Genomic DNA, 21,694 nt, shown 5'->3' on the forward strand with positions numbered 1-21,694 from the left:
CAAAGAATTCTTCAAGTCTCACTGGTCATGTCCATGTCCTAAACCAGACTAATCTCAAACGTCTCATTCCACCTGCGTCTCTTCCCTATCCCAGAGTATACTAACTTAACCCCTCGGCCCACAATTTAATCTATGTTCAAGATTATCTAGACAATTCTGTGATGTTATTTAACCAATATGTAAGTGCATTGTTTTCTTTATCTATTTGTGTCTATGTTATGCTACTTACTTTTCACATGTAAATGTATTGTGTTTTTTTTTCTTTTTGTTTGGAGCTTTTCTTCCCGGGCCTCTACTGAAAATGGATATGTATCCAGCTAGACTAGCCCGGTCAACAAATGTAAAATAAATAAATAAAATAAAATAAATTTCAGGATTTGGGTGCTCAAGGCTCAGGCCTTGTTTGTATTTTCTCATACTGTAATAAACACTTGAAAGAAGTTACCAATTCTGAGATTTTTCTGTCTGCTTGTGTATACTGTTTACATATGGACAAACTTGTACATTAGACAGTTATGTTTTCTGCTACCTGGCTTGTATTTTATTTAATGAGAATACAAGGCTTTTGCTGGTGTTCATTACCATATGATGCTAATGCCAGATAGTTCAGCTGACATCTGTTAATTTTCTTCTATTTTACTTCCGACAGCCGTGAAAATGATGAGTGCACTTGTTGATGTTGCTTTAAATGTTGGTATTCACAAAGACAATAATCAGCGACAGTACGAGTCTGAAAGGAATAAACCGCCCAGCAAAAGAGCCACTGAGAAGCTAGAATCTTTGCTGCAAAAACATAAGGAGGTACGAAAAGAGTTGCACAACATTATCTCTGACAAACTTTTGTGACGTTTGCTTTACTCCAATCTTTTAATTTTTTTTGCAGGTAGATGTATTGGGTAGTAGGTTTTTGGAGAAGACATAACACTGGTCTTTTTTGTCTCTCGCTTTATCTGTTTTGGTGGTGACAATTTAAAAGTTTTTATCCATTTATATTGTCCAATTTGGCAGAGACTTTGTTTCCTCCGTTTTAATTCTCCTTTTTATTATGAAGTTTAGTTATTCCAGTGTGTCGCAGAATCCACCCCCTGACATTAATATTAGCTCTCCAAACTCCTGCCTTACAAGAGAGGGAAAAGGGTGCGAGACTGCAATATAAAAAAAAAAAGGAAAATCAACTGACCTGTTCAGTTCGACCAGGCCTTTCTTTTGAGGCCATAGGAGAAGAACCTTAACCAGCAACATACCAATGTAACATTTGCATAGTTTCAGGCTGTCATGAAACAGAACTACTGCTTCATTTTGCAAGACCATACGAGGGCAGGGTAGTGAACAGTGGTTAGTTATGTCACAGCATTTGAATCTAACTTTTTTATTCTCAAATCATAACTGTAAAGTGTTATATACACTGCAGTCCTCAGAATGATAAACTGAATCATCCTTAACCAGATATTGGCCTCTGGAAACCACCAGATCCTTTAGTTTTTTTTTTTTAAATGGTTCAGCTTAGCCTAATACTGTTGGTTATAAGAAACTTTTTTAAGAGAAAATCTTCCATCTTTAGCCATACCATTAATAATTTAATATAATACCTGTCCAAGATCTGTTTATAAACTGATTCTTCTGAATATTCTAAAGCAGCAGTATATTAGTGAAATATTTCTGTAAGTCACATCTGGTCACAGTCGTCTTTCTACTATAAACTATTTGCTTAGCTTCTCAGCCAGAATGCATCTGTCCTATGAATTCCAGTTATACAACTTCCTTATCCTTTTGGTTCCTAGCACATTCATAACCTGTACTGCATCTTCCACAGTAGATGTATCTTTTGATTTCCATTTTCAGGTTGTAGATTTTATTTCTTTTAAATGCTTTTGCCAGTAGCATTAAGGCTAACAGCGTTGCAGTAGGTGGGCTCCTCCAGTTCGCATTCCCAGCTTAAAAACATTTTCTTTAGGCCAGTTTCATACCCTACTGTATCCTCTTAACATTTGCTTGTCAGGATTATTTAAACTCTGATAAAGCTGAACAGCTATCTCCAGGAGACTAAGCTTGTATCATCTACCTTACATGTTCAAGAGACCCATCCATTGATGGTGTTGCTTATGAAAGCATTTCAAGCAAAGCATGTAAACTTCCTTGATTTCATAGCATATCTAAGACCCAAACAAATAATTTTCCATTTTGTGTGTGTGTACTGTGTATGCAGTCTCCTGTGCAAATCATACCTTACTTTATCTATTTGCCCATGAACAGTATGCTGTGCTAATTTTTTCTTGGTAGTCATTTGGGTTCTTTTCCCTGCTGCTTTATTTTCCTTCCTTCGTTTAAGCTCTGATAATAGTACTAAGTGTAACTGCTTCTTTGTCAGTAGTCTGAACATTTCTTGAGCATTTTTCAATTTAGGATATTCCTGTCATTTGTTCCCAAAAGCTGTATTTAATGGTTTCTGTGTGCTTCCGGCTTCTCCTTTTTTCTCCTCTTTACTGTTTTCTGTTACAAGTTATATTAAAGCAATCACTGTTTTTTCAGGCTTTTGTTTCACCTAAATCTTTTTGTATTCACTATAATGTACACATTTTTCTTAATCCTTTCTTTCAAATTGAGTCCAAAGGCCCGTCTTCTCTCCTGTCTCAGGCATACTTTTTCATTTGGGTACTCAGTTTTTATCATAGAACAAGTTTTAGCAAGCTTAGTTGAGTGGCTATAATGTACGTTTTTATGCCAGGGAGTCTGAGGCCCTTTTGTTCAGTAGCAGTATTTGTTTGTTCCAGTACACGTTAGTTTTATTGTCACAAAAAATCCTATGTATTTTCTTGTCATATTGAAAAACGTTTGTCTCACATATGCAATTAATGTTACCAGAATGATTTTTAATGGTTATATTTTGCTTTCGTTATCCATTTAATATATTTTTTACAATCTTTGTTGGCTATTTTTTTATTCCTCCCACATTTCTTTAGCTGCATATTCTACCTTTTTGCTTATCCATGGCACACATCTCATTTTTTCATGCTCCTGCAAACTGTTATCTCTGCACAAATTTATGTGGGTATACAAGTCAGTAGGTTGTTGCCTTTGTTTTGTTTTAATTTATTTAATAGCTTGATAAAACTTGGAATACGTTTAATGTCTAAAATAGTGCTATAATAATTTTATTCTAGATTAGGCATGAATACAATTGTATGACAAGCAAACAATGCCAGATTCTCTTACTGACCTTGTAATTCATATCCTTGTTTTTGTGGGAGTCTTGCTTCCCTCTTCTGGTCCAATAATCATGGAGCCTCAATCCTCACCACTCACACCAGTGTTGAATGTTCACTTAGAACAAAAATGTATGCACAGTATTTTCAGATGCAGCTCTCTGCGCAAAGCACACTTTCACTTAAGAGCACACTCCAGACATGGGGCTAGACTTCCTCTCCAGGCTCCAAATAAGACTCCACCCTTCTCTCTGTAGAATCCAGTGCTCTGTATCCTTGTTCCAAGTAGCTGACACACACTTTGACATCTGATTTTAATACACACTCACCTGGGAAAGGCTGGCACAGATTTACCAGCTATGCCACCTCTGCCCAGACTGTAAGGTAGATTCACTGCCAGCAGCCAGGTACTTTAAGGTTTTTACCAGGGTACCCAGTTACCCTTAGTAAAGTTAATACTATACAAATTATAATGTTAACCAAGCAGCAAGACTTTCAGGAGCATGAAGCCCCACAGTGCCACCAAATAAATGCAGTTACTCTGCAAAATTAAACTATTTTCTAAAAGACCAGACACAATGAAAGATTTACATATAACATATATTTAATAATGAATAATAAAATAGATAACATGAAAATACTGAATATCTGTTTACAGTAAACACCAGAGGTTTAGTTCATGGGAAATATAAAATATAACAGATGAAAAGACTCTGATACAGAAAAACAATATATTTAGCTAATCTCACTATTTGTTTAACTGAGCGAAGAAAGTTCCCTGGTTAGTAAAGCAATGCACGATGAAGCGGATGAGTGTCTTGTGTCCGTTCCAATAACAAAGTGCTGAGTGTCACCATCACATCTTCCTCTGTCTAAATAAACTTTCAGTGCTGGCTATAGAATGAGACTGCAACTGGCCAACCTGACTCTGTGGTTCACACACTACCCCCCTGACTAGAAGCTGAACCAGACTCTAGCACAGATGTCACAATACACACCTAAAGCTTTGTTAAGGCATCTGGAGACTGCAAAACAATTACAATAGTTTCACCTTCACCCATCTCTTAGAGGGTAACCAGCCATTGTCTGGCACCCCAGTGTAGCAATTAGCTCACAACTAAGGACAATAAGAGCAGGATCCCAGGCCAGACATTGCATTTTTGCCTGCATTCAGGCCTGAGAGAGAATTTTTTTTATGCCCTAAACCAAGTCATTTAATTTCGGACTATATTTCTTAATGTTAAGCTGGGCTGAGCTTAACCAAGAATATTGGAATGGAAGGGGTTAACTTGCATACATTTCCTCAGTTACAACAGTACAGAGTAATATAAATGTACATTTCTTTTCTGTCCACAGGACTCGCTGTTTAAATGCACCTTTATTGAGTTATCACTTGTGGCATAGGCAATTTTGCATTTATACAAAACTAATCAAACCATATTAAGAAATTAACTAACATTATACTTCACATATATTGCTATATATCCTATAGCATAAGCTGCATTACATAAATTATTCAGTTCCTGTCCCTTTTTTTAAACAAGAAACATATTTATTAAACTATCCGTTACGCCATAAGCAATTATACATTATATAAATGAAACAAACCACGCCAACACAGTCCTAGTTGCAAGAATTTTACATCGCAAACCATACTGAGACACTCCCAGTTGCAAACATTGTACATCATTTATCTACCCAGTCATTTTCAGTCAGACATTACATAGCTCATTTAAGTTTTGCCTTTTTAGACCTCATCACTTCCCTATATGTATTGTTCCCACAATTCCCATTTTTCCTATGTAGTTTGCCACTTCCCTTTTCTAAAGATCTCATTTCTAGTTATTTTATATCTGTTACTATATTTACTGCATCTAATATAGTTGGTTTAGATTTTGAATTCCATTTTTTAGTAATTGCTTTTTTGGCAGCCAACATAATTAGACACAGCAAGGCCTTACTATGTCTGGGCAATTCTGATTCTGTTCTAGATTCTACTAAAAAGTCTACCAGTGCTGGTCTTTCATTCTCTTTGCCTATACTCCGGTATCAATCTTTGATAGGGAAGGCAATCTCTAACCTGGTATCCAAGTAAATTATTGGCCTCTTCCCATTCTGTTACCTTTTCCTCTTTAGTTATTTGCTCCCAATACCATGGTTCTTTTGCTAATTTTCGCCAATAAATTCCAGCCCCCTCTTGCCTGTTGTCTGTATCCCAAATCGCAGTCATTCCTATTGTCAGAATCTCCTTTCTCCATTCCCATGTTGGCTTGGTTATTAGAATACTTTCTGCTACTTTATGGGTATAATATTCTGTATGGTTATTGTTGTTATCCTTAAAGGCCTGCATCTAAAATCCCAGTCTCTCCTTGTTTTATGAGCTTCCTGCCTGTTTCAACATCATCCCTTTCGACTTTGAATGATAGTTTTCTGCTAGTGCTGTGTATAGGAGGCTTAACTGTGTAGCTCTGAAATACCCATTCAGATTTGGGTAATCCCAATCTGCCCTCTTCCGCTGGAAGAATCAGCTTATCCCACTTGGCTCTTGCCATCTTTCCCTCCCAGATAAAGTCCTTCACCTGTTTATTAATTGATATCCACAACTTCTCCTCTGGCTGATAAAAAGTATGCCTGACCTGTGTATAAGACTAAAAGCATTTTGACGGCTTCTATCTTACTTTCCATATTCATGTAACAAAGCTTTCATTTTTTGTTTTTGTACTATCTTTTTAGTCTCTTCCCACATATCCTTAGCTGCCATGCCAGAAATATTTTTAATCCGTACTCCTAAATACTTCATTTTATTTTGTCCCCATAAATTCAGATATTGCTGAACCAATTTGTGTGTGAGTACATAACTTACAGCTATTGCCTTTGTTTTAGCTTTATTAATTTTGTATCCTGAAAAGATTTGAAAGTGTTTGAAAATGTTCCCCAACACTGTAATGTCTCTTTCTGGTTTTGTCAGGTATAAAATAATGTCTGCAAATAAGCAAGCTTTTCTTCACTACCATACCAATTATATCCTTTAATTTCTGAGCCCCTTATTTTCTTTGTCCGTTCTAAATGTAATGCAAATAACAAAGGAATGGGGACGCCCCTGCCTAGTTCCTCTCCTCAAGCAGAAATTATCAGAGAAGACCCCATCCACTTTAATTTTGCCTACAATCCCCCATATGCCCTCCTAACCTTACATTTTTTTCTGGAAATACAAATGCTTCCATTGCCCTGCTTATATAGCCCAGCTTACTCTGTCAGATGCTTTCTCTACATCAAGACCCACCAACAGCAGTTGTATCTTCTTATATTCTGCTACCCTCTGGATCATCAGTGTTCTGTTAATGTCAAATGTTTGCCACCTCTCCACAAAACCACACTGATCCATATCTATCAATTTTGGCAGTACTTTAGTCATTCTTTTAGCCGTTGTAGACATAAACACTTTATAATCGTGGTTTAGTATTGAAATTGCATATATGAAGCTGTGTCTGTGGGGACTTTCCTGTAGTTTGATTATACATAATTTTTATCTCATCTCCTCCTATTCTAACCATTAGTAATTGAGCCTTGTCTACCTCTAAACTTGGCATTTTTAATTCTTCCATAAACATTTCCATTTGTATATTTTCTTGGTTTTCATATTTCTCTCCTTTGTACAGATTTTTATAGAATTTCCAAAATATTTCTAATCTCTACAGGATCTCTTGTTCCATTCCTTTGTTATAGGCTACCTAAGGTTGGCTGAGTCATTGTGCTAAATTTTTTTATGCTCAAGTGTTATCAAAAACAGTTTAACAGCAGTCTTTCTAAACTCCTGCATGTTATTGATGTAATCCCTCATTTTCTGCTTAGCATTCTGCAGTTGATTCTCCTCTTGTTCTGTGATTCACCTATTCTGCAATACTTTAACATTTGCCAGTCCCTCTAAGTAATTCTTGTTATGTCTTAACCATAGCTCCCTTTCTTTTATTTCCACCATACTTTTAAACTCCACCTTAATTTTATCCCATACCCTAGCTATATTTTCAGATGAAATTTCTATCCTTTCTCCTAAATAACCTCCAACACCTATTCCTTGTAGTCCTCTCTTTTCAACAGATAGGTGGGAAAGTGCTAGTGACTTACTTTTATTTCATTACCGTGTGTTTTTATTTTAGTTATTATTGGCGCATGATCTGAAATATTGGGTTCATATTAAGTCCTTGAATTAAATTTACATCTTCCTGTGAAATGTAAATTATGTCTAACCTAGCCCAATTTTATCTTGGGGAATAATATGCAAATTCACTCCAGACTCACTGAATTTGCATCTTCCATGCCAAATATTTTCTTAAATTTCTTCAAAAATCTACCCACCTTTGTTATACTTTCCCTTCTGGTCTCCCCAGACACATTTTCACTGTTGTAAATCAAATTCCAGTCCCACCTATAAGTAATATTTCTTGCTAAAAACTGATTATTTTCCCAGAATTTTCTTAAGCTCCATTATAGCAGTTTTAGAAAGAATATATATACATGCCAGTGTAATCTTCCTCCCTTTCCAATAGCCCCTTAGGACTACAAATCTGTCATTCTTTATCCTTTTCTTTTGCTATTGGAGCTCCTCTTGCAGTTAATACAAGTATTCCTATTTTCCTTTGCCCCAGGTATTCTGCTGAATAACCATCCTGGAAATCTTTATCAAGTTCACATGTTCAATTCTTAATCTCCTGTAACGTAGCTATTTGCACTCCACATTTTTAATATAGTTCACTACTTTCTTTTTTTTTTTTTTTGTATTTATCTGTGAGACCATTGACATTTAAAGACGTTACAGAAAGCATCATTCCATTAAGTTATTATTCCCATCTTTTATGTATAGCACCTTTTTTGTTAAATGTGGAGTTCCAGCATTTGTGTTACATGCATACACCTTTTGACGGGTTGAACCTTTATACAGTTGTTTCATGTCATATCTGTTTGAGCCTGTGTCACATCTTACAAAACTTTTTATTTTATTGAAAGCTCTCAAACAAAAAAACAAGCACACCTCCAGTACCCCCTTAAAACCTATTAACTTAACACCCAAAACTGTATACAGCTTTACATACTGAAGTTTTACCCTCCTAATAGGAACAAACTGACCGTCAGACTCAGAGTTAACCTAAAAGAAAGGTTAAACATGCTAAGCCTCATGGTGCAACCTGTGGGTTTACTAAATGCTAATTGGGTTTGTCTTTTTATAGCACTCAGCTGGGAAAACCCCTGAATGCTTTCAGAGAACATTATCTCCTACCCAGTTTCTAATTTTTTCCCTTCAGCCAACCACTCTTCAATAGCCTGTAGCCAGTTTCTCTTTATCAGATTTATTTCCATGTAAACAGGAGGGCCAGCTGCAGAACTGCTAGTGAGCATACATGCGTTTGCTAGAAAAAAGCTAATTCAGTATTCTTTTTCATTTACTTGCTTACTCTTAAATTTGTTACTAAATGAATTTAAGATCTTTAATCCAGTCATTTTTCCATGGAAGAATGAGAAAAGGCACATTATTTTTTCTTTTGTCATGCTCTTTTAACAGGCTTTCTTTTCTTTGCTTTGCCTACATTTCTTAAAACTGAACAAGAGAGAGAGAATGGAGAAATAAAATAAAAAAAACACCTGTTTACAGTCTCCATTACACTTAACAGGAGCTGCGAAAACTTTACTTTATAGCATGCAAAGAAAACCATACACCACAAAATAGTGCTAGTAAGAAAAAACAAAATAATTCTTTACAGTTAACTTTCACCCTCCTCTCCCCCTCTCCAAAGCATTTGTTGAATTTTATGAAGTAGGGAATATGCTTTGGAGTCTCCCTCCACAAGTCCAACAAATTCTGAAAAAGTCCAATATTTCCAGATTTTTTTTATTTTGTCATATTTTCACACAATTGTAATCCCACATTAAGTTACTGGTTTTATTACTGTCCATCTCCTATATCCTGTCTCTGCTTCATTTCCAACATATTCTCTTCTAGTCAACTCTCGATGCTCCCTTCCTTCACTGCAGCATTTTCAGATGAAACATTGGAAAAAGTTTCACAGGTGGTCTCTGTGGTCTTTATTGTCAGAAGAACAAGAAGTGGAATATCTATCTTTTACAGCTCACTTTTTCTTGGAAAACTTTTGTATTTTCTTCTGAGCATATACGTCATCAAAAAATGATTTTGTCCCTCCAGAGAAGAATACTTTGAAGACAGCTGCATACAGCGTTCGAATGTCATACCTGCGTCTTGACATTCCCTGAATAGTGGAATAAATTTGCTCCTCTTCTGCCTGGTATACAATGAGTGATCATTCTCCACAACACATTGCTATCTTCCACTTTTAGTACTTTGTTCTTCTGCCGCAGTCTTGTCAAAAGTCCTTGCTGGTAGGATTGCATCTTTACTGTTAAAGGTCTAGGTTGCTTTCTTATAGCCGGGTTTGGAGAATACACACAATGTGCCTTTTCAAATAACCACTCCAGTTGCTTACTTGTGCTTTCATAAAATTAATGCAGTCTGTTCCTTCCAGCTTCTCTGGTATAGCTGAAAATCTCAGGTTTCCCCTATGTGCTCTGTCCGCTAAATGTATTATTTTTCAAAACTTCTCTTCCTGAGCAGTCTCACATTCAGACGTTTTTTTCTTCATTTCCCCCCTCTGAATTTCTTTTTAGCTTTATCACCTTATCTGAGTATTTGTTTAAAGCTTCTTCTATTTTGTCCAGCCTTTTGTTGTTTGTGCTACTATACTCCATCAGTGTTTGGTGTATTTTAACCAGGTCTGTATGCAGTTGTCTTGTACCTTCCTGTGGGTTACTGGAATTCATGTCTGGAGGTTGCATTGCTCTTTGCTTAACAGCTGCAGAACTTTTCCCGGTCAGTGTTTCTTCCTCACTTTTTGTAGCTGATTTTTTCTAGGTCCTCTATATTTCCTTTTTCCTGGCATCCAGGGAGTGCACTTCCTAGCCAGTTACTGAAATGTACCCATAAACACAAGTTTACTGGCCTTCTCTGCTGACTTTGTGTTTTCACACTGGGAGAGCTAGAATTAAGCTGTTACTCACCATGCAGCCATCTTGGAAGTCCCAGCACTGCCCACTGTTACATTTTTAACACAAGCATCTGTACAAATCAGTTTGCACCAATGACATAAAATTCTTTACAAAACTCCAACTATGCTGGCTTGTTACACATCCACTGCCCTACTCTCTCTGAAATAGTTATCACTACCTCACATCATCACATCTCTCCCCTCTTTGAAGATTCAAGCGAGTTTATCAAGTGACCCTGGAGAAACTTTGCTCGAGATAAATGAACCTGTTTTGGAACACATTAACCCATACCTGTCTTGAGAGACTATCTGCAATGGCTTTGCAGACCTCAACATGGTGGTGCCCCAGGTAGGTATACCCAGGTTTCCCAGTGAACATGTCCCCAAACAGCTGTGTAACTGCTTGAATTTCTCGAACCTGGGTAGGGGATAGCTGCAGGGGCATTGCTAACCTTTCCACTGAGGTGCCAGTCCGAGCCTCACTGGGGAGATGAGTCACCAGATCCCCCTCAGATTCTTCCTGCCATCCACTGCAAATTCTTAGCACAAGGGCCTCCTTATCACGGTGAGGCTTCATGGTAATGTGGTACAGTTTATGCCCCTGCGTCTTGCCTAGCAGTTCTACCATGTAGATATCATCACTGACTTTCCTTACCACTTTGAGGTGTCCTTCCCAAGCTGCCTTCAGCTTATTGTATCTGACAGGAATGAGCAGTATATCCTGCTGTCCCGCAGTATACTCTTGTGGTCGAGCATTCCTGTCATACCAGACATTTGTCTGCTGTTGGGCACTTGCCTGGTTCTCCTGGGCCAAGCCCATGAGCTCCCTAAGCCTTGTCCTGAGGTTTAGGATATATGCCAGAACAGAATCCTTGTGGAATTCACACTCACTCTCCCCGTCATCAAGAATCAAATCCAAGGGTTCCCCCTTACCCTATGCCCATACAATAACTAAAAGAGTAAAAAACCTGTGGATTCCTGGGGTACCTCTCTATATGCAAACAGCAGATGGGGCAAATATTTTGTCCCACTCTCTCTTAAACAGGTCTACAAATGCCCGTAACATGATCTTTAGTGTAGTGTTTAACCTCTCCACAAGACAATTAGTCTGGGGGTGGTAGGGATGGATTTTAGGTTCTTCACCCCATTGCGCTCCCACAGACAGCAAGTCTAAAGTGAAATTGGCACCCCTGTCAGTCAGTATTACTCTTGGGGAAAACCTACCCTGCTGAAAATCTCTAACAAAGCATTTGCTGCCTTCTCTGTCGCAGTGGAGGACAGAGCCACTGCCTCAGGGTATCTTGTAGCATAATCTACTATCACTAGGATATATTTCTTCCCTGTGGAACTTGGATACACAGAAGTCCCACAGTATCAATAGCTACCCTCTGAAAACGCTCCTCAATCACAGGCAAAGGCATCAAAGAAACGTTAACCTTGTCTCTTGCTTTTTGCCTACTTGTTGGCACTGCTCATAGATCCTGCAGCACCTATTGCATCCCTTGCAGTCCTAGGCCAGTAAAAGTTCTGTACTACATCTCTTGGTATGATTTATGCCTGTACAACCTATAAAAGAAATGTCATGGGCTATGGCTAGAAGTGCCAGACTGTAGACTCTTGGGACTACCGACTGCTATATTTCCCCACCCCCTAGCTCTCCTTCTGGGGTCCATTCTCTATACAGTAACCCTTTGTTCCAGTATACAGACTACTGTTTTTCTTGAGAATCAGGTGCCTCCTTGGTTACCTCCCTCAAGCCTCGTAATGTAAGGGCTGAGAGCTGAACCCGTCTGAACTCTACCCTTGTGACCCTTCCCAGCTCTCTTTCCACAGGAAGTCTGGTATCCTCTGACAGCAGTGCCTCACTGTCAGTGTAGGTACTGCCACTCACCGCTGCCTTTGCATCAGTCTGTCCAAGGGGAACATCAGTACCTGTCAGCAGTTGTGACTCACCTGTCAGCCTAACTGCTATAGTGGAGCTCCCTCCCTGAAATAACCATATCACCAGCCCTGGTTTCAGGTGTGGGGTCTGTCTGGGTTTTCCCCAGGCTCCCAGACCCACATACCTGTCTGCAAGCCTGACTGCATGTAACAGCTTGCACACAATATACTGCATTAACAGAGTCATTCCCTATGAAGACATCTGCAGGGATATTCTCAAACACACCTAGTTGCTTGCTTCCTTTTCAACCCTCCCAGTCAAGGTGTGAACCCTAGCCAAAGGTATTTGGAATGGGTCCCTTCTAAAGCTTTGACTGGAGTGGACTTCCCAAGCAAGTACTACTCCTCTTTAACCACTCCAGGCTTCACAATAGTTATGTCGGAGGCTATCTCTGCCTTAGCAGTGGCCTGTTTTCCACCCACTAAGAAAGGATACAAACTCCAGTGATAGTTTGGTACCCCTGTTGCCTCCAGACAACTTACCACTGACATACTGTTATTCCCACTTGCTGGCTTCCTCACCTTTTGTTCCCCAACTTACTTCAGTGGACATTTGTATACTACATGGCCCCTCTGGTTACATTTTTAAAACATGTAAACCTTGATCCTCACTGTTTACCTGAACTAGTGGCTTCCCCTGTTACTGGTGGACGCTGTTGGGGTGGTTTAGGCTGCCCACCATGGGTTCCCTTATATCCATGTGCAGTACTGAGTATCCCCTTCTTATGCAGTGGTGCTCTGCTTACTCCCAGTCTGACAACCAGAATCTCATGTCCTCAGGCAAAGTGCTAAGGGCTTGTTCCCCTCACCAAAAGGTTTGCCAGCATTTCAAAAGTGGTGACCTAACGCCCACTCACCCACCTATGAAAATAAGTGCTTAGCTCAACAATATAATCACATACACTTTCATCTGCCTTACGTCTATGCTCACAAAACTTTTTTCTGCAAGCTTCAGGTGGTAACTTAAAACATTGCAATAAACCTTGTTTAACCTTGCCATAATAAATAATCGATATTAGAGAATTTAGAATCCGCAGTCACAGCTTTACCATGGAGTAAGCGGTTCAGGAACCGTACTTGGAGCCATTGGTCAACACCATGCTGTTTACATACTCTTTTAAATATATGAATAAAACTATCAAAATTATAACCTTCTTTATACTTGGGAAGAAATTTACTGACCTTTGTGGCTTCTGGGATTCAGTTATTCACTTCCCCTTTATGCCCATGTTCCTGTCGAAGAGTCATCATGTCTCTCTCTCTCTCCTGTTGATGCTACTTCTCATTTTCTGCAGCCTCCAAATGCTCCAGTCTCTCATTTTCTTCAGCCTCCAAATGCTCCAGTTTATCTCCTGATTTTAATTCTAAATGTTTGGCGTCCTGTTTAAGTCTCTCTAACTCCAGACAGGTTTTTAAGTCCTGTGAGGAAAAAATGAACGGTTCTTTTTCTGAGCGTTGCACATCAACATTGCCAGACTGGTCTTCCTGGTTGCTGGGTTGTGCTGCAGCTGCAATTAAGGCTGAAATTTCCTCTTTAGTCAGGTTGATATGCACTAGTCCTTTGGAATTGCACACCTTAGCCAGTTGGTTTACTGGCAGCTTGCCATAATCCTCTGCTGACATCTTTGCTTGCTTTTCCTGACTAAACTAACAAAAATAAATAAAACTGTTGTGAAAAATGAAACTCTGTATGTTTACCTTGGGGCTGCTGAGAGTACATACGTGTTTTTTGACAACTGCTTACATGCTACAGAACTTCAGTTAATATCCACACCACTGCTCATCAATATGTGATCTCTCCTGTGGGCCAGTAATCAAGGACCACCAATCCTCAGCACTCGCACTGGTGGGCAATGTTCACTTCAGACAGAATGGATACACACAGTATTTTCATATGCAGCTCTCTGCACCAAGCACACTTCCCTTAAGAGCATACCTGAGGCTAGACTTCCTCTCCAGGCCCAAAGTAAGAATCTACCTTTCTCTCTGCAGAAGCTAGTGTTCTGTATCCCTGTTCAAAGTAGCTGACACACACACCTGGGAAAGGCTGGCACAGATTTACCAGCAATGCTTCCTCTGCCAAGACTATAAGGTTGATTCACTGCCACCAGACGGCTACTTTAAGGCTCTTACCAGGGTACCCAGTTTCTCTTAATAAAATGAATACTATACAAATGTATAAAGCGCCATCAGATAAATGCAGTTTACTCTCCAAGGTTAAACTATTTTCTGAAAAACCAGCCACAGTGAACGGTTTAGATATTGTTAATAAATATTAAAATAGAAAACATGAACTTACTGAATATCAGTTTACAATAAACACCAGAGTTTCAGTTCACAGGAAATAGAAAAAAATAACACAGATGGAAAGACTCAAGACAGATACAGAAAAACAATACATTTAGCTAATCTCACTATTTTCCTAACTGACTGAAAAATTACAATTCTCTGGTTATTTACTAAAGTAAGGCAAGATGAAGTGGATGAGTGTCTTGTATCTGTTTCAGCAATAGTGCTGAGTGTTACTGTTACATCTTTCACTAGTATCTAAATACAATTTCAGTGCTGGCTGTAGAATGCCATCACATCTGGTCACCTGACTCTGGTTTCCACACTACCCCCTGACTACAAGCTAAACCAGAATCCAGCACAGATGTGTCACAATACACACCTAGAGCTTTGCTAAGGCATCTGAAGACTGTAAAACAATTTCAGTGCTTTCATCCTCCTTGTAGAGGCTAATCAGCCATTCTCTGGCACCCCAGGGTAGCAATTAGCTCACAACTAAGGACAATAAGAGCAGAATCCCAGGCCAGACATTGCGCCTCTGGCTACATTTAGGCCTGTGAGATCATTTTTTATGGCCTAAACGAAGTTATTTAATTTTAGACTATTTTTTCTTAATGTTAAGCTGGGCTGAACTTGACCCGTTCCCTTCTGGTATCCTCTTTTAACATATATGCATTTCCTCAGTTACAACAGTACAGTCTGATATAAATTATACATTTCTTTTCTGTCCAGCAGGACCCAGTTTTGATACATTTTTAGCACAAGCATATGTACAAATCAGTTTGATATACAAATGACATAAAATTATTTACAAAACTTCAGCTATCTATGCAGGCATATGTTACACATGCATTGCCATACACTCTGACATAGCTGGCACTGCCTGACATCATCATAGAGTCTCTAAGCAAATAAGGGAGATAGTGAGCATCCCTTTCTTGTTCTTTTTGTTAATATAAATGTCTGAAAGTATCCCCCTAGTTTTCACACATGCTACTGCCCCCCTTTCTAATTTTTCCCACTTTTGTGGAAATCTAATTGCCTCCAATGCATTTTTTGAAAACTCTACAGCTGACCCTGTCAGTCTTTCTCAGCATCTATTCCAATTACTGTCATTTCGTTTGCTCTGAATTCTTCTGGGTCATTGTCCTATTCCTATTCGCAAATGATTGCTTGACATCTACAAAGCCACCCTAATCTGAGCTAATAATTTTAGGTATTTTGTTCTACTTTTTTGTTGGTGTATAACACCCTTTTTGGCCTATATGAATGAGAGTCATCTGGGTCTCTCCCTTCTTTTGGAAGCACAGCAACTACTACATCCTTGAATAATTTAGGTAATTGCTCTCCTTTTATAATGTTAAGTACCTTTCACCAAGCGTATTTTCTTAGCCCCAGTTCTCCATATTTCAGTAGATATCCTGTCTTAATCAGTTGATTTTCCTGGGGTTTTTTTCCTCTTACTGTCATATCCCTAATCTGTTACTTGCTGATTTACCTACTGATTTTTCTACCTCCCATTCCAGTGTTGAAGTTCCATCCTCTGAGTACATTACTGTCTTTTGAAGTTCACTATCCCAACTCCCTTCCTTGTATATCCTTTCGTAATTTTTATTTTATTTTACGTTTGTTTACCGAGATAGTCCTACTGGGCACGAATCCCATTTTTAGTTGAGGCATTGGGAGAAAAGCTCCAACGATTAGTACAGAAAATGAAATGCAGTAGACAGTACACAATACACAAGTTGTCAATGTACAGTACAAAAGGATTAAGGAATTGTTGCATGGTACTGTAACGTAATACTACTTTTTTGTATTGTCTTCTGTTAATTCATTTTACTCCGTGTTTGGGTCCCGTATTTTGGTAATTATTTCTGTTGCATCAATCTTTGACCTAACAGATTCTGTTTTGTGTTCTCCATCCACCTTGATTGATGGTTTCTCCGCACTAGTAGTGGATCCCAGCTTGCAAATTTTCCACTTCAGAGCTTCTGCTGTGCTACACCTTCTCCCTTCTGTCACAGTGTACTATGTCCCTACTGTTTCTGAGATCTCATTTGCCTTCATTCCGCCCAAATGTGATCCTCCAGTTCTCTACAGTTTCGAAGATACTTTGCCCTTAATCAGTGAAACATTTTTACTAATGCTTTTTCAACAACAAAATTTCCCCTGGTATAGTTAATTCTTCCATTTCAAATTATACCTATGCCTTTTCTCCTACGCACTTAAATAGAACTTCTATTTCAAGTTCTTAAATATTTTTTCTTAGTGATTATTGTTATTGCTGTTTTGACTATTGCTGTAATAGTGCCACCTTTTTGTGTGATTGTATCTGATATTTGTTGTTACTGATCTCATCACCCAGTGGAAAACGCTTTGGAATTTAAAAAGTGTACCAAGTTTGAACACAAGATTCCATCCGAGGACAACACACTACCTCTGCTTTGTCTGCCTAGGTCCAGAACACCTGCAGACTCCATGTGAGATTTCCAAATGCTTTGGACTTTGTTCTTTGTTAGAATGCAAAAAATAAATTTACTCTGAATTGCTTTCTTCCTTCCAGTTTAGGGTACTGTTGTTGAAAAGAGAGAGAGCAAGGAGAAAGAGAAAAAACAGGGTGGAAAAGGAAATTGCAAGAAAATTCTTCACAATCTTGTGCACCAAAGTTGGTCAAACCCTTGACAGCCCAGGATGCTTCATCCCTGACCTCTTCAAAACAGACTGCACTGAAGACTGACTCTCTTGTTCATAGATGAACAACCTTATTCTCACTACAGATCTCCCTGGAAGAAAACCGCCAGCACAGGTCCCTTAGAGGGGGAGATGTTCATTGTATTTCACTGTTGCAGTCCTTAGAAATGGGTTATCTGGCTCCTGCTAGCCCTCAGTTGGCCAGACTACCAAAGTCCTTGGTATATGACGTCGACTGCCTTCGGCTTAGGCCTGACATCCGGTACAAAAGAAGGCAGCTGACACCATTTCCTCAGTCTTTCTTGCCACGGAGCCCAAAGCAGAAGCATTTTGCACGAGTGCCGGTCAGCCGAGTACCTTCTTTTTGTATTCCGACTGCTTAGTTGAAGACCCCCCTCAGATAAGTACCCCGTTAGGGGCCCTCTTTTCTTGCTTTAATGAATGTCAGAGAAATGTAATAACGGTCTTGCCAGTCGCTGCCTCTGATGGATCCAGAGCTAAGCAGGCGCCTGCTTCTGAGGCCTCTTCGCCCGGATACCAGATCCAGACCGACCTTAATTCAGACTTCTGTGGCGGCTAGGCCTCCCGAGTCCCTCTGGCTTTCTAGCAGGCCATCCAGCCGAAAATCTACTCCTAAGCAGGTGTTGGCCTCCCCTCAAATGCCTCGGGCTCAGATGGTTAAAATGGCTAGTGATCTCTTGACCATTATCAAGGGGGCTCAGTCTCCTCCTCCTAAAAGGATTAGGGAATTGTCCCCAGAAGCTTTCTCTGCCTCAGACTCTGAGGTTTACAGCAACTCTGCTGATGAAGAGGGAAACTCTCCACTTTTTTTTGAGGATTCTGATGCAGAAGACTCCATCCCTTCTGCCTCCCCTCCAGAATATTTTTCTTTTGGAAATGCTCTGAATACTCTTAGGGAGCTTTTAAAAAGGGAAAGTCAGGACTACCCTCAGTCTAAGAAACGGATTAGGAAGTTCTTGGATTTGTCACAGCATAAGCCTTTGGCTATCCCTCCAGTTTTGGAAGTTGTTGATGTTTTCATGGAGAATTCTTTGACTCCTAATTCTGTTTCTCCTGCTCCAAGAAAGCCTGACAGGTATTATAGAGTTCCTGATTCTCATCAGTTCCTTTTCAAGAATCTTACTGCTGATCCAGAGATTTCTCAGGGCCCTAAGGGTGTTAAAGCCACTGTTGCTAAAAATCCTGTTCCTTCTGACAGGGAATCTAGGGCCTTGGATAGATGGGGTAAAAAGGTTTATACTTCTTCCACCCTGGCTATTAGGTCTAATTGTCTTCATATGCTTAAGTAGCAGCATACTTTGGAGGCTCTTAAGGCTAAAATTGCTGGTGTTCCTTCCCTGCTGGAGAGTAAAGACATGCATGATTTATTGAATTCTGCCACTCTTGTCACTAAACATTCTTTACATTGTGGTTTCGACACTTTAGATGCTTCTTGCAGGGCTGCAGCCACTGGTTCTGTCATTAGAAGACATGGTTGGCTCAGGGAACAGCCCCTTTCTGAACCTGTCAAATCTAAATTACTGTATGTGCCTTTGCACAAGGACAATCATTTTGGTAACAAAGCAGATGTGTTGAAAATGTTGGAGGATAAGGCCAAATCTATGCAAACTGTTAAGGACTTTCTGCAAGTTCAGCCTCCTCGTTTTAGTAGACAATACCTTTCTAAGAATTGGACTTTTCCTTACCCTAGTAAACAGAGTCACACTAGGTCTAGGGGTTACAGATCTTCTAGGGGACAGACTTCCACCCCTCAGAAGGCTAAGCACTGGCAGGCTTCTCTTCAAAATCGGGGAGTTCTAAGCAAACTTCCCAAAGCAAGCATTCCCAATGACTCCGGCCTTCCCCTGCCTGCCTCTGTGGACCCAGGGTTTCCTTTGGGGGGGGAAGGTTAGCCATGTTTGCAAATGTCTGATTCACCATCACAGACAAATGGGTGCTCAAAATAGTATCCCAAGGCTACAAGTTCTCCTTTCACACCTTCCCTGTCCACCAAGGATACCCAGATATCCCCCCAAATCAAAGGGCAGAAGCAGAAAAACAGGTTTCTTCTTTACTAAACCTGGGAGCAATAGAGCTAGTTCCTGCACTACAGATAGGCCAGGGTTTCTACTCAAGACTTTTCCTCATTCCCAAAAAAGTGGTCACCTGGTGCCCTCTCCTGGATTTGTACATTCTAAACACATTTCTGGTTATTCCCAATACAAAATGCTCACTCTTCAGCAGTTGCTGCCAATGCTGGCCAAGGATTCCTGGCTGGTGACTTTGGATCTCAAAGCAGCTTATCTGCACATCCCAATAAGGGAAAGCTGCAGGCAATTCCTTCGCTTCAAGGTGGGGAACAGGCAATTCCAATTATCTGCACTGCCCTTTGGCTTGTATACTGCTCCCAGAGTTTTTACCAAATGCCTGGCTCCAGTCATTGCTTTTTGCAGGCAAAGAAACATTCAGATTTACCCTTACTTGGATGATTGTCTTATTCAGACAAACTCTCCGGAGCAACTTCTAAAGGATTTGGACTTTGTAAAGAACCTTCTCACCTGTTTGGGCTACACCATCAACGAATAGAAGTCAAAATTGGTACTCACCAGGGAGATTGTATTCCTGGGAGCGAGCCTGAACACAGCCGCCCAGATGGTATTCCTTCCTCAAGTGAAAACAAATGGATCTTTCGAATTGCTTTAAAAATTTGGCAAGCATGACCCAGCTGTCTGCAAGGCGATTCATGGCTTCATGTATTCTGATGATTCAATATGCCAGACTGCATATGAGGAAAATACAATGGTATCTCAAAAACCTTTGGTGTCAACACACTAAGGATTTAGACTTGATACTTCCTCTGATTCCCTGCCTGCAGATTGAGTTCCTTTGGTGGGTGGCGGCCTGTGCACAGAACAAAGGCCTGCCTTTCTGTCCACCTCCTGCCAGCCAGACTCTCACCACAGATGCCTCGGACTACGCTGGGGAGCAAATCTAGAGGGCAGATGTATTCAGTGGACTTGGAACTCTCAACTGGTTAATTTGCACATAAATCTGAAGGAATTGATGTCTGTCCAGCAGGCCTTAATGGCTTTCAAACATCATCTCTCTCCTGGTACTCTTCTGGTCAGGACAGACAACATGTGGTACATCAACAAGCAGGGAGGGATGCACGCTTACCCCCTCTGCAGACAAAGCATGATACTAAGGTCCATAGCAGCTTCCATTGGCATTCATCTTATAGATCAGTTTCTTACAGGAAGGCTCAACACCTTGGCAGACTGGTTGAGCAGGCAGGTCCTGGATCCTCACGAGTGGCAACTAAAGACCATCTTCTATCGCATCATTCAACGTTGGGGCACTCCCCAGGTGGATCTCTTCTCATCTCCAACCAACCACCTTCTTCCAACCTTTTGCACCAGGGATCATCACAACAAAGCTTGGAAAGTGGATGCTCTGTCCTTCCCCTGGACACAGCTCTCGATCTATGCATTCCCTCCTCTGCCTCTTCTTCCCAGAGTGCTGTTAAGGATAAGGAACGAAAACCAAGGGCCATCATCATAGCTCCAGACTGGCCCAGACAACATTGGTATCCACTACTTCGCAGTCTCTCCCAGTCTCAGCCTTGGCATCTTCCCGATACCAGATCTCTTGGTTCAGGAGGGGGGAAGAATTCTGCATCCTCATCTTCAGACTCTGCATTTGGCAGCTTGGCTCATAATTTAAACCTTTCCCAACAAGTGGTTGAGGTCCTGCGTGAGGCCAGGAGGCATAGCACAAGGAAGTCTTACACAGATAAGTGGAAAGGTTTCTCCATTTGGATGCAGACTAGAGGGGAAGACCCTTCTCAACCTTCTCTTCCTCTCATTCTTGACTATCTGGCAGGCTTGCTTTAATGGTGGACTTTCCTTTTTTTCTGTCAAAATCCATGCTTCAGCTATTTCTGTTCATTGTTCCTTTGCGCATCCCATTTTGTCTCATCCCTTGATGAAACAGTTCCTCAGGGGAGCTAGTAGTATAAAGCCCCCCAGAAGGGCACCTACTCCTGCTTGGGATCTCAATGTTGCACTTGAGAAACTTGCTCTGCCTCCTTTTGAACCAGCTGCCTCAGCGGACCTGAAGTTTCTCTCATGGAAAACTGCCTTTCTTTTGGCTATTACTTCAGCTAGAAGAGTTTCTGAGCTGCATGCCTTAATAGCAGTAGAGCCTTTTATCATCTTCCATGTGGATCAGGTTTCTCTTCAAACTAATCCCTCCTTTATGCCCAAGGTGGTTTCTAGCCTGTCTCTTAACCAGTCTATCCAACTGCCTACCTTCTTTGCTAATCCTCAGAATACAGGGGAAAGGCTGCTGCATTCCCTGGATGTGCATAGACAGCTTAGATTTTACCTGGATAGGACTAAGTCTTTTCGAAAGTTGGATCAGTTTTTGGTCAGTTTTGCTCCTGGAGCTCAGGGCAAAGCCATTTCAAAACGGACCATTTCTAAGTGGATTGCTCATTGTATTCACTTTTGTTGCTTA

At 40.3% G+C, this 21,694-nt stretch overlaps 1 protein-coding gene across 1 annotated transcript in view; it reads left to right on the forward strand.

The window, feature by feature from the left end:
- Positions 1-21,694, forward strand: part of STAG3 (stromal antigen 3) — a 4,836,058-nt gene that overhangs the window by 1,201,491 nt on the left and 3,612,873 nt on the right. Inside the window, exon 8 of the mRNA XM_044077272.1 lies at positions 650-801. Within this exon, the coding sequence (XP_043933207.1) occupies positions 650-801 (152 nt within the window). The remainder of the gene's footprint in view (positions 1-649; positions 802-21,694) is intronic.

Source organism: Protopterus annectens, chromosome 7.part0 (genome assembly GCF_019279795.1).
Source record: "Protopterus annectens isolate FY-2018-M chromosome 7.part0, PAN1.0, whole genome shotgun sequence".
NCBI classification, from domain to species: domain Eukaryota; kingdom Metazoa; phylum Chordata; order Ceratodontiformes; family Protopteridae; genus Protopterus; species Protopterus annectens.